Below are 13,605 nucleotides of genomic sequence, written 5' to 3'. Positions count from 1 at the left end.
ACATGTGTGTGTATTATTATTATTATTATTATTATTATTATTGTATTATTATAGAACGTAACTAAGCTGTATTTGAGAATGATTAAGCCAATGGATCTACTTCGAAGCATAAGAGGATAACATTAATTGCTCCTATGTAATGCAGAGAAGACCCGAATAATGGGAATAAGAGGTGACAAATGAATAATGTGTAGAGAAGGAGGAAAAGAAGGAGGTGGGGGAGGAAGTAGAAGAAGGGGTGGAGGATGTAGGGGAGGAGGAGGAAGAAGAAGGGGTGGAGGAGGTAATTTTGCAGTTTGCATGACACTAAAGGTAGAAAACTATTAACAGGGTAACAGAAGACCTGATGAATAGAGGAGAGAAGTTAGAACAATGGAGATGAGAGATTTGTAAAAGTGGTGAAGAGGAGGTGAGTGGGAGAGAAAGATGGGGATGAGAGGGGAGAAAAGATGGGGATATGAGAGGGAGAAAGATGGAATGAGAGGGAGAGAAAGATGGGGTGAGAGGGGAGAGAAAGATAGGATGAGAGGGGAGAATAGAGGTGAGAGAGGGGAGAAAAGATGGGAATGAAGAGAGAAAGAAGATAGAGCCAGAAGGAATGATAGACAGAGGGAAGACGAGAGATAAAGTGGAGAAAAGAGAAAGAAAGAAAGAAAGAAAGGAAGGAAAAAGATGGATAAAGGAATAAAATTGATGTGGGGTGATCTCCTGCCACGGTGTTCTCACGTCCCGGCAGATATGCAAAATTGTGTTTTTTTTACATCTTCGTAACTAAGTCAAAATCTTGTCTCTGTGTTGTGCACGAGGACAAAAGCAGTGGGAGGGAGGCGAAGAAGAGGCGGGGAGGGAGGAAGGGGTGGGAAGGAGGTGGGAGGCAGGGGGAGGGAGAGAGGAAGGGGGGTGGGAAAAGAGGAAGTGGAGGCAGGGGAGGGAGAGGAGGGGTGGGAAGGAAGTGGAGAGGCAGGAGGGAGGAGGGGGTGGGGAAGGAGTGGAGGAGAGCAGGGGAGAGGGAGAGGAGGGGTGGAAGGAGATGGAAAGGCAGGGAGGGAGAGGAGAGAAGGGGTGGGAAGGAAGTGGAGAGGCAGGGGAGGAGGGAGAGGAAGGGGTGGGAAGGAAGTGGAGAGAGGCAGGGAGGGAGAGAAGGGGGTGGGAAGGAAGTGGAGGCAGAAGGGAGGGAGAGGAGAGGGGGTGGGAAGGAGGTGGAAGGCAAAGGGAGGGAGAGGAGGGGGTGGGAAGGAAGTGGAGGGAGGCAGGAGGAAGAAGGGAAAGGGTGGGAAGGAGGTGGAGAGGCAGGGAGAGGGGAGAGAGGAAGAGGGGTGGGAAGGAAGTGGAGGCAGGGAGGGAGAGGGGAGAGGAGGGGGTGGGAAGGAAGTGGAAGGCAGGCAGGAGAGGAGAGGGGTTAGAGGAAGGAAGTGGAGGGAGGCAGGGGAGGGAGAGGAAGAAGAGGGAGGTGGGAAGGAAGTGGAGAGGCAGGGGAGGGAGAGGAGGAGGAGGTGGGAAAGGAAGTGGAAGAGCAAGGGAGGGAGAGGAAGGGTGGGAAGGAAGTGGAGAGGCAGGGGAGGAGAAGGGAAAGAAAGGGGGTGGGAAAAGGAAGTGGAGAGCAGGGAGGGAGAAAGGAAAGGAGGTGGGGAGGAAAAAGGGAAGTGGAGAGCAGGGGAGGGAGGAGGGGGTGGGAAAAGGAGATGGAAAGGCAAGGGAGGAGAGAGGAAGGGGTGGGAAAGGGAAGTGGAGAGGCAGGGGAGAGGAGAGGAAAGAGGGGTGGGAAAAGGAAGTGGAGAGCAGAGGGAGAGAGAGGAAGGAAGGGGGGTGGGAAAAGTGGAGAGAGCAGGGGAGGGAGAAGGAAAGGGTGGGGAGAAGGAGTGGAAGGCAGGGGCAGGAGAAGGGAAGGGGGTGGGAAGGAAGTGGAAGAGCAAGGGAGGGAGGGAGAGGAAGGGGTGGGAAGGAAGTGGAGGCAAAGGGAGGGAGAGGAAGGGGGGTGGGAAGGAAGTGGAGAGTCTTGAGGGGGAGGGAGAGGAAGGGGGTGGGAAGGAAGTGGAGAGGAAGGGGGTGGGAAGGAAGTGGAGAGGCAGGGGAGAGGTTCAAGGTGCTACTCGTCATCTGATTGTGGTTAGTCTCCAGCAGGTGTAACTCATTAAAGTCAAGGTGTGTCTTGCGTACACACACGCTTAAAGGTAAGGCAGTGATAACTTTTGGCCCAATCAGACATATTCAGGTGTCTTTCTCAGCTCTAATTTCAGGCATACCTATCTTTATCGCTCATAACCCATTATATTTTCAGCCATAAAGAAAAGCATCTCCATGGTACACACACACACACACACACACACACACAGGATGGTTTTAGCGGACTTATCCATGGTAACAAAGCAGGAAGGATAATCTCTGTGTTCTTATATTCATTCTTTTTCTATGTGCAATTGAAACCTCGATTTAACGGACTACTTACAGATGAAGATCCATTATATCGAGGGTTTGTTTGAATGTGAAAATCCCCATCTAATGGATTATATGAAGAAAAGAAGTTCGTTATATGGAGAGTTTTACTGTATTGTATTACCATATAATTATACACTATATTTCCCATATATTACGTATTATCAACACTATATTTCTCATCTATTACGTATTATCAACACTATGGCCTCCCTATATTACGTATTATCAACACTGTATTTCCATCTATCACGTATTATCAACACTGTATTTCCCATCTATCACGTATTATCAACACTATATTTCCCATCTATCATATTATCAACACTATATTTCCATCTATCACGTATTATCAACACTATATTTCCCATCTATCACGTATTATCAACACTATATTTCCCATCTATCATGTTATCAACACTGTATTTCCCATCTATTACGTATTATCAACACTATATTTCCCATCATATCACGTATTATCAACACTATATTTCCCATCTATCACATTATTATCAACACTATATTCCCCATCTATCACACGTATTATCAACATATATTTCCCATCTATCACGTATTATCCAACTTTGTATTTCCCATCTATCACGTATTATCAACACTGTATTTCCCATCTATCGTATTATCAACACTATCAGCTATAAATCTATTGCATTATTATCAACACTATATTTCCCATATATTACATTATTATCAACACTGTATTTCCCATCTATCACGTATTATCAACACTGTATTTCCCATCTATCGTATTATCTAACACTATATTTCCCACATATATTACGTATTATCAACACATGTATTTCCCATCTATCACGTATTATCAACACTGTATTTCCCATCTATCACGTATTATCAACACTATATTTCTCATCTATTACGTATTATCAACACTATATTTTCACATATATTACACGTATTATCAACACTGTATTTCCCATCTATCACGTATTATCAACACTATATTTCCCATCTATCACGTATTATCAACACTATATTTCCCATCTATCACGTATTATCAACACACCAAACATTTCTTCTCTATGTTATGTTTCCTCTATATACTTATCGTTGTTTTCACCTTCAGGATAACCTGGTGGTGTATCATCACGCCCGGCTTATGGCAGAGAAAGGTCGCGGCTCTGAGAGGGAGTACTTAGTGGGTCTTATGTTCTCAAAGTTCGACACTAACAATAATGGCGTACTGGACAAGCTGGAGCTGGAACAGGTGAGATATGCTCTCTCTCTCTCTCTCTCTCTCTCTCTCTCTCTCTCTCTCTCTCTCTCTCTCTCTCTCTCTCTCTCAGTTAAAATAATTCATTGTCTTTGGATTTACCACGATTTTTCGTTTCTCAGGTTAGGTTAGGCTAGTGGTAGAGTGTGAGGGCTAGTGGGTGGGCGTGTGAGGGCTAGCAGAGTGGTTGTGCTAGTGGGTGGGCGTGAGGTTACTGCTAGGGGCCACCAGTAATCCCACTCTGGTTAATCATCTCATTCAACTCGTTCCATTAACCTTCATTCCACTCATTCCATTAACTTTGATTAATGAAACTTTGGAGACTCTTCTCTTTGCCACTGAACTCAAGAATCTTTTAATTAGTTTCCTTGCTTTCTGGCCGTCTTAGTCTGTCACTCTCACAGGTAGATCGTACCCAGGTGGAAGAAAACACCATTGTACTAATGTATGTGGGTGGGTGCTCGGAATTATCTTATTTATTAACGTATTATGTGAGGTGCATCGGGCGAGTGGATATCATGTTTTGTTTTTTAATCCTAATGTTCTATGGTTTGATGCCACAGGGCCCATAGTCTATCCAGTTGTGAATGGCTACCTAATATTATTGTTGGGGGAAGTTAAGATGATCAACTGTAGTGCTGACGGCATAGTATACAGTGTACTGTATCCAAACTGCCCTAAATTTTGTTTATAGTTGAAATTCCATTTAACTCTGAAGTGGTGAGATGCATGAGTCTCTAAAGGTTGTCTTCTGATGTATGTGAACCTGACGTCACCCGAGTTTGGAGAAGAGTGAGTGTGTTTTTACAGGTGTAGTGAGTGTGTTTTTACAGGTGTAGTGAGTGTGTTTTTACAGGTGTAGTGAGTGTGTTGTTACAGGTGTAGTGAGTGTGTTTTTACAGGTGTAGTGAGTGTTTTTACAGGTGTAGTGAGTGTGTTTTTACAGGTGTAGTGAGTGTGTTTTTACAGGTGTAGTGAGTGTGTTGTTACAGGTGTAGTGAGTGTGTTGTTACAGGTGTAGTGAGTGAGTTTGTCGTTGCAGGTGTCGCAGCTGGAGGAGGTCAGCCGCCTGGCGGAGGACTGCACCCTAGTCGACTTGCTGCGCTACGACGACGCCAACACCGACGGTCACCTCAACCTTAATGAGTTCTATACCGCCTTCAGTAAGTTGTACAGTAAGTTATCACGCCTCCCGCTTCCCGTTACCACCCACCACCGACTCCCTCACCTCTAATGACCAGCAAGCATGATGTCAGCTCACCTACTGCTGCTCGCAATGGTTAGTGGGACGCTAACGATGGTTAGCAAGAGGCTAACGATAGTTGGCGGGACACTAACGATGGTTAGTGGAACAGTTAAAGATAGGGAGCGGGATGCTGATGCCTCAGGACTGTTGATGGTGTCTCGGGGAATGTTGAAGCTTATCATGAAAATAATAATAATAATCTGAGACGAATTATGGCCAAAGTCAGTCATTGTTTACAGCTTGTGATGCCCTGTCTTCAAACATCTCCCCGAGCCCTGTTACCTGAATAAAATAAATACAACTTTCCTCCATCTAAACTTTACCTCACATCAAGGTACTTGTGCCGGAGTCTTATACTTGCCTGCACCTTCAGTAGGAAACAAAAGCACTTTATGAAGCCGCAGTGGCTGTTGTGTCCAGTAGTGGCACGGGTCCTGAGGCGGGGCGTCCCAGCACTTGTCTTGGTTGCTGGATTATTGCATTGTTTCATTATGATATAAATTGAAGTCTTTCTTCATTAAATTCTTGTTTCAATAAAGAGTATTTTTATGAGCGAAGATAGATACATTAAGATGAGCTGTAGGAGTAAAACTAAATACTGATAAACCTAATTTACTGGGTTAGTAGTGTTAGAGGACTAGGTGTGCGTGGGCGCGCGCGAGCATGTGTTGTGTCGACCCTGCCCCGCATGTTATCCTCCCCCTCCCATCCTCCTCCCGCGACCCCTGCCTACCCTAGCATGCTTGGTCTTCTGCTGGTGCTCATTGTTAACTCTTCTGGATCATGGCGGAGGTGTTCTTGCATATAATCAGACTCTTAGTTTAAAATCACTAAGAAATTATGTTGGATTCCCTTTACTGTATGTTTGGATTATAAAAAGCTGACAAAATAAAAACTTGTCAACGTTAGAGTCCTTTGTAAGAACACTCAGCCATGTGATGGTCAAAGGTGACATGAAGTTCTTTATAGATGCCAGTGACAGTCTCAGAATATTGTAAACTGAATCTACGAATATACTCACCAGTTACAGAACTAGTTAAAATAGTCTTACAAAACCTTATCATAAACAACGAGTTTTTTAATTTAATGCAGAATATGACCAGTTTATAGAGACACCATGTCACCTAAAACCTTTACATTATTTAATAAGTTTTGGGGATTGTGTACTTATTTCTACCGAGTCTCCTTCACACGTGCTCCGAGACAAAGGTAAACAGAAGGTAAACAATTTTTTACTTTTAAATTTTTCCATATATAGTGATTGTTTTTTTTACATGTATTTTCATGACTTAATCATTTTTTCTCTCTTTTCTTGTGTCCGACTAAATATTTTATAAGGACACTCTTGGTTACATATGCTTTCATTTCAGTACAAAAGACATTATCCTCATTAGCATATTTTCAAGCTTACGAGTTTTTAATAATATTTCCCATACATCTATATCCATTGTCACGGTCCAGCACGACCTTTTATCATTAATACACACCCTAAATCATTTTACAAATCTAAATGTTTTTTTTTGCATTATAATTTTCTCTGAACCTTTGCACTACTTTAACCTTCGTTGTGGTGGAGTTTAGCAGATCAATTGCGATCAGAAACAACAGACTGGGGGAACGAACTTACTTTTATCCTCTTCACCACTGATCGGCTCGTTAGCCACTTGGTCGGTCGGTCATGTCTGTTACACACTGTTGGCAATTACTGGGCTCCATAATGTATCTGTACCGACACCAGTGTTGGTCAAGTCTGGTCTTGAATAAGCTCACACTTGGTGCCGTTACAATGCCCTCACAATTTTCTGAATTTGCGGCTTCTTCAACCTCGAACTGTGACCCTTAGTGGGGCGGGCATCTACCAGCTCCAGGTATGAACTTGTGGCTGTGTTGCCCCCGGGATGATGATGGCCAGTGTGTACTACAGTTCTGTGGATAAGAGAAAAAATGGGATAGAGAGTTGCTACAGAGGTCTTAACTGTCAGTACAGAAACAGGTGTGAGAGTCAAGAGAAACAGAAGACAGTGTTATCAGAAACACTATGAATCAACCTGGGGATCTCTTTATGTTCACGAGAATATGTTACCTGTATATGTACGATAGTATATTGTGGGTACAGTATCTTCACTTACTGCCAGAGTCGCATACTGCAGGTGGGGATTTTTGAGACACACACACACACACACACACACTTGGAAACGTTAACCAAAGCCCATTACAGAATAAATTCCCCGGGCAACTCACATTTCTAAATTATTATCCAGACTTTTATAATGAGTTCCAATTATTCCTGACCCGCTGCTAGATCAAGTTGCTTATAAATACAGTGCAGTAAATCGTCATGAATACGAGAGCCTTTCATTACAGGCCCACAGGAATGTAAGGTACTTGCCTCCAAAAGCACATTACGGCCACTAAATTATCATTCATAGTTCACTGGAATGAGTTATTGAACCAAAGGCCTTCATTATGCATCTGTGTTTCTCCTCACTGTATGGAATTTAATCATAACTGGATCTCAAAGGTTTCAAGTACCTTATTTAAGAGTGTTTAATATTACTTAAGGAACGATTTATTTAAGAGGGGGGGGGAGGAAATCTTGTGCATTAGTCTAACTCTCCCGTATAAATAAACAATGGAACCCAGATGAGAATTGGAGATTTTTTAGGTCCGTTTTCTATGAGATTCGTGTTTGTATAAGAAAATAAATAAGTAGCTTAGGTGCAGGTGCAGTACATCGACCTCTGTTTTAAGAATTATAATGTTCAAATAGACAAAGCTAAGGCTAGAGAGTTATTATTGCGTGGAGTTGTTCATACAGATTATTTTTTATCAGTCAGCGAGAGAGTGAGCAAGTCAATAAACCAGTGAGATATAGCTTCTGGTGCAGCCAAAAATGACACTTGGGCCTAATATGTATAACAAGATGTATATTTTTCATGTTACATCATCCATTTTGATTTTAACATAACTACTTTTGATAAAGCGGGTAAGCTTTCAACTCAGATCATGTAAATAAATGTAAGTGCATTACATACACCAAGAAAACTATATTAATAAATTTATTTTCCAAAATGATGAACTTTTAATGTTTGTTACGTTGACAGTCAGAGAAAAAGGCGTAAAATATGATATGTTCTCTGCAATGGACAAATGTGATACAATATTGCATAGTGACGGAGTGGAGGGACGAGAGGCCATCATGGTGTCTCATACCTCAGTTCATTTTTCACCTTACGGATGATTCTATTTCTTTACCCTAACCTGAACACCTCCTTCGGGTGACAATACGTAATAAAAGTAATTTATTATACTACGATAATATTCATTGATAAATTGGAACTGTTAACAATGTGAATTTAGTCTGACGCTGACCCTCGGTGGTGAGAGTTTACTTGAAGGCGAAAGTTTGAACCAGGTGGTGCTAGAGCGAGATATACACACGCGAACACTGAACCCAACTAATTTTAATCTAATTATCCACTCTGATTTGTGTGTAATACTGTAACAATAATAATAATAATTATAATAATAATAATAAACGGTTTATTGAAAGAGCATGGTAGCTGGAAGACTAAAAATATATAGTTTCATAATTGGGAAATGGGTAACTTGATTAACAAATAATACACAAGTAACAGAAGTGATATAAAAATGATATATAATAACTTGGTGAGAAGAAGGTCATACTACAGGGCATTTCAACATAGTGACAGTGCAAAAAGGTTAAGATTGACTGGGAGTGAATACACTGGTTGATTACTTGTTGATAATTTTTACAATGGTTGGGACTGGGCTGTTCTTATAGCGATCAGTTCGTGCTCGTATGGGCTGGATGCGGTTGTGATGTTGAACAGCAATTCTCGAACGAGGGATCTCGGGTGGTAGTAGGAGCCGGTGTCGAGGATGGTGTAGAAGCTTCTCACCAAATTTGCAGATGAGGTCGTGGTGATGGTCAGAGAGAGCCGAGAGGGTCAGTGTGTTGAGTGCTTCTTGATATGTGGAGTAGGAAGGGGAGAGAATAATCTTGTATGCCCTCTTTTGCACTTTTTCTAGGTGTTTACGTTGTGTGGCATTTAGGGAGGAAGACCAGGTAGGGGAGGCATAGGTGAGCTTAGGAAGTATGAATGTTGAGTAAACACTGAGGAGCTCAGGGGGCAGGAACACCGAGGGATTAAAGTCGGCGGAGGAGGTGGAGACAAAAACTGGAAGATTTGACAACTGTACTGACGTGTTTTCCATTTATTTTGTTATCTATAGTGACGCCAAGGAGCTTAGCGGAGTCCACAACCTGGAGTGTGTTGGGTCCAAATTAATGGAGGGAGGTGGGACAAGGTCAGAGGAGAGGTTGATGTGCATAACCATGATCTTGGTATGGTTGATGGTGACGTGGTTGTTGGTGGCCCAATTTTGGAGACTGTTCAATGAATCCTGGAGGGTGGTGTAGTCGGGAGCCGAGTTGTTGACACCGTGTGTGTTTGTGCCTCAGTGTTTGTTCGTGTGGGATGGCTGTCTTAAAAGAATGGGAAATGAAAGATTGATAAATAAACTGTATAATTCAGAGTTAACTGCTTAGAGAGGTCGAGATCAAGGAGATAAAATGATGGATAAAGGATGCAGTAAAAGTGAAAGGGATGAACATCTGAAAAGTAACAGGAGCTTGAGTGATCAGAGAGCATGATGTGGAGCAGTTTTGGGGAGGGGTTGAGGGACGTCCTGCTGATGGTGAGGCTGGTGTGAGAGGTAGGCCAGATCTGAGGGCTGGATGTAGTACCAGAGCAGAACACATCTGTTACATCAGTAAGAACGAAAGAGTGACAACAAATGATGGAATGGGGCATTTGCCTGTATTCCCGACTACCCTGCATTAAGAGGAAAAACGTTTGAAGGAATAATATTATCTACATTTTATTAATTATTTCATTCTTATCCAAGTATAAATTAGAGTTCTCCTCCCTACACATTCTCCTACTATGCCCAGAGACTTGGACATAGTACGAAAGTTTCCTCATCCTTGTCCTCCCAGCCTCTTACTCACTTGCCCTGGCCAGGTGTGTCGGTCGTGTCTCTGGACAAGGCCTTAGAAGTGAACCATGTCTCCGCTCGCGTAGGAGACAATCTGGAGATCAAATGTGATGTCACAGGCACCCCCAACCCACCCATCGTCTGGCGAAGGAATGGCCTGGACTTGGCGGCTCTCAACTCAGAGGTAAATCTGGTTCAAATACAGATGAAAATAGTTAATTTGGCAACATTGGTACAAGTAAAGGTTTTAGAATTTCATTGTGGAGAAACTCAAGACACCGATTATGAATGTTTCACAGCTCACAATAAGTAAAATTTAATGGGAAAATTGCTATAGGCACTTCAATTATATCAGTATTTATGACTAACCTTTTTTCAGATCATTAATAACAAATGGTTCTCATAACAGTGTAATCATGTAAGAAAATGTCATTATTTTGTGTATATATTTGACTGTCAACACACTTTAGCCAAGGTGATATAAGTCAGATGTTACAAAGCTTTATTGTTAACCTCCTTCTTGGTGTGGCAGGATATCCGTGTATTTACGGACGGGTCTCTCTACCTGACGAGGCTACAGCTGGTCCACGCCGGCAACTACACATGTCATGCTGACCGCAATAAGGATGTCGTCCAGACCCACATCCTCACAGTTCACAGTAAGTCTCTAATAGGACGTCCTCACAGTTCACATTAAGTCTCTAATAGGACGTCTTCACAGTTCACATTAAGTCTCTAATAGGACGTCTTCACAGTTCACAATAAGTCTCAAATAGGACGTCTTCACAGTTCACAGTAAGTTTCTAATAGGACGTCTTCACAGTTCACATTAAGTCTCTAATAGGACGTCTTCACAGTTCACAATAAGTCTCTAATAGGACGTCTTCACAGTTCACAGTAAGTTTCTAATAGGACGTCTTCACAGTTCACAGTAAGTCTCTAATAGGACGTCTTCACAGTTCACAGTAAGTCTCTAATAGGACGTCTTCACAGTTCACAGTAACTCTCTAATAGGACGTCTTCACAGTTCACAATAAGTCTCTAATAGGACGTCTTCACAGTTCACAGTAAGTCTCTAATAGGACGTCTTCACAGTTCACAGTAACTCTCTAATAGGACGTCTTCACAGTTCACAATAAGTCTCTAATAGGACGTCTTCACAGTTCACAGTAAGTCTGTAATAGGACATCTTCACAGTTCACAGTAAGTCTCTAATAGGACGTCTTCACAGTTCACAGTAACTCTCTAATAGGACGTCTTCACAGTTCACAGTAAGTCTCTAATAGGACGTCTTCACAGTTCACAGTAAGTCTCTAATAGGACGTCTTCACAGTAAGACCCATTTCTTCACTAACTATAAATGTGTGTAGAGGTTTCACTCCATACAACACAAAGGTCAGTATAGAGGCCAAGTGTCATGTGTAGACAGATTTTCATTATAGCTTTAGTTAAAATAATACCCTATAGTGTTATGTTGTGTTTGCTAATTTTGTTTTTCTCCTCAGCGGTGCCAACAGTGCAAGTCACCCCTCATATCCAGAGTCTCAGGCCAGGAGAACAAGCCATCATGAGCTGCAGGGCCACTGGTGAACCCTTCCCCAAGGTGATGCACTGTTTCCCTCCCAGTTTTATTACTTAAGTGTTTTGTTAAGAATTCATAGTTATCTTCAGTATTTTATAAAGAATTCATAATTATCAATATAGAACACCTGTATATGACATGAGTTTTTAATTCTACATTTACATAAAAACTGATGACTATTAGTGGTGAAACAGGTAGTGAATATACAGGGAGGCATAGCAACTGAGTGGGAATAAAACCAACAGTTGTGATAATCCTCCTTATTGCTCTTCAGGTGGAGTGGCTGAAGAACGACGAGCCTCTACGTGTTGACATCCCACACAAGTATGAGGTGGTGGGGAACGGGACACAACTGAGGGTCAGGAACATCGGCTACGCTGACACTGGAGCGTATATGTGTCAGGCAACTAGTGTAGGAGGGATGGCCAGAGACATCAGCTCCCTTATCGTGCAGGAGAACCCAGCACCCAGTAAGCTCTACACACTTATAATAATACTGTACTCAAAATCACAATAAACTAGACAGTAGTATTTTCATTTTTATCGTAAACTATAAAATAAAAACTTTCACTTTAGTTTTCCTCTTCTGCCTATTAACATGAAAAGAGTTTTAAAATTTTCAGTTTTATATAATGATTAAAGAAAAATCCCCCCAAAAGAATTACAGGATCAAGTGTAGGATTTTTGATAGGACTCTCTGTTATGAGGTGCAGTCTGTTATAACCTTTGTTTGTCATCACAGCGGGGGAACAACAGGAGAGCCGAGTGTTTGTGTTCCATGACTGGGGCGTGGCCGTGTATGAGCCAGATGAGTGCCGGCTCTTCCATGTCATCCAGGGCACTGACGTCATTCCTGGCACACAAGAATATGTATGTGGTGACAAAGGTGAGCCTCTCAAGATGATTTACATACATTAATAAGGAAAACAAAAATTTAGTTAAGATATTGTGCTGTTATTTTCCTGGTTTCCATCCCTCTGTTGAGTTCAACTCTGTATTTGAGAAAATAAGCTAAAACAGCATCAAATAAAGTATAGGAAGAAATTGATTTATGGTCAAAACTAAATTATCTTATTTGAAGAGTAATTAGCTCCAGTAACTATCACAATTCCTATACATTTGCAACATGTACTGTATGTGCGAACAAATGTACCGGAAATATCAACGCAATTTATCCCTCGGCCAGGTACCAACTGCTCTTGGGGACGAGCCATTAACGTGGCAGAGAGGTACATCTACGTCACCCAGCCCAGGAGAGACCGGGTATTGGTGGTGTCCGTCCCGCAGATGGTTGTTGTGGATGTGAGTAAACAAAGTGAATGAGACTCTTAATCACTATAATGTGGGGTCCCTTCTCTGTAGAATAAAATTAACTGACATTAGCCTAATAAAATAATAAAAGTGGTGTCCCAGTAGTAAATAGGTTAAACAAACATATGGAGGGAGTATAAACATTCCTCTTTTGATTATATATTATACAGTACACACATAAAAACATTAACTAGCTAGGAGTAATAAATATTTGTTTTCATACAATAAAAATAATGAATGATAATCTTTTTGTATCTCATGCCATCATTACTATTATGCATATTTTCTAAAACATTCAGCTATCATATAGTTTTCATACATTTATATCCAATAAACAAATACTTTTTCATACTTAAAGGAATATATTTGGAGACCTCATTAATCTATGTTGTGTTTATAGGTCATTGTGACAGACCAGTTCCCAGTCGACCTGTCATATGTACCCAACCTCGACCAGGTGTGGGTCTTAAACTGGCGGTCCACCAAGGATGAGGGAGTCAAGACCATACAGGTAATAAATAGGGTAAATACACCGAGCATTTGAATCAGTGTCATAATAGACGAGACGAGGTGATATATACAGGTTAATTAGTATATTCTTTATCAAGTATACCATCACAACACCTGAGCACTGAACTATGAATTAAGTGCACCTTGATATGTATAAAGTAAAGTCTAATGCACAACACCTGTATTTAGACCTTCTATTATTATCACTAATTGTCTCTTGTAGTGGTAAAACCTCTCCCTCCCTTAATGAAA

At 41.7% G+C, this 13,605-nt stretch overlaps 1 protein-coding gene across 5 annotated transcripts in view; it reads left to right on the top strand.

Annotated features, from left to right (window-relative positions):
• Positions 1-13,605, top strand: part of LOC121853207 (follistatin-related protein 5-like) — a 67,133-nt gene that overhangs the window by 42,395 nt on the left and 11,133 nt on the right. For 2 of the 5 annotated variants that reach the window (XM_042347192.1, XM_042347193.1), the window contains exons 6-14: positions 3,536-3,676; positions 4,725-4,857; positions 9,977-10,134; positions 10,483-10,609; positions 11,456-11,553; positions 11,807-12,002; positions 12,275-12,418; positions 12,719-12,834; positions 13,244-13,366. In XM_042347192.1, the coding sequence (XP_042203126.1) occupies positions 3,536-3,676; positions 4,725-4,857; positions 9,977-10,134; positions 10,483-10,609; positions 11,456-11,553; positions 11,807-12,002; positions 12,275-12,418; positions 12,719-12,834; positions 13,244-13,366 (1,236 nt within the window). The remainder of the gene's footprint in view (positions 1-3,535; positions 3,677-4,724; positions 4,858-9,976; positions 10,135-10,482; positions 10,610-11,455; positions 11,554-11,806; positions 12,003-12,274; positions 12,419-12,718; positions 12,835-13,243; positions 13,367-13,605) is intronic. The other 3 variants (XM_042347197.1, XM_042347196.1, XM_042347195.1) reach the window with 3 other exon arrangements.

Source organism: Homarus americanus, unplaced genomic scaffold, assembly GCF_018991925.1.
Source record: "Homarus americanus isolate GMGI-L3 unplaced genomic scaffold, GMGI_Hamer_2.0 scaffold32871, whole genome shotgun sequence".
Lineage (NCBI taxonomy): Eukaryota > Metazoa > Arthropoda > Malacostraca > Decapoda > Nephropidae > Homarus > Homarus americanus.
Note: the sequence above shows the minus strand (reverse complement) of the source record. Positions and strands in the feature narration are given on the sequence as shown.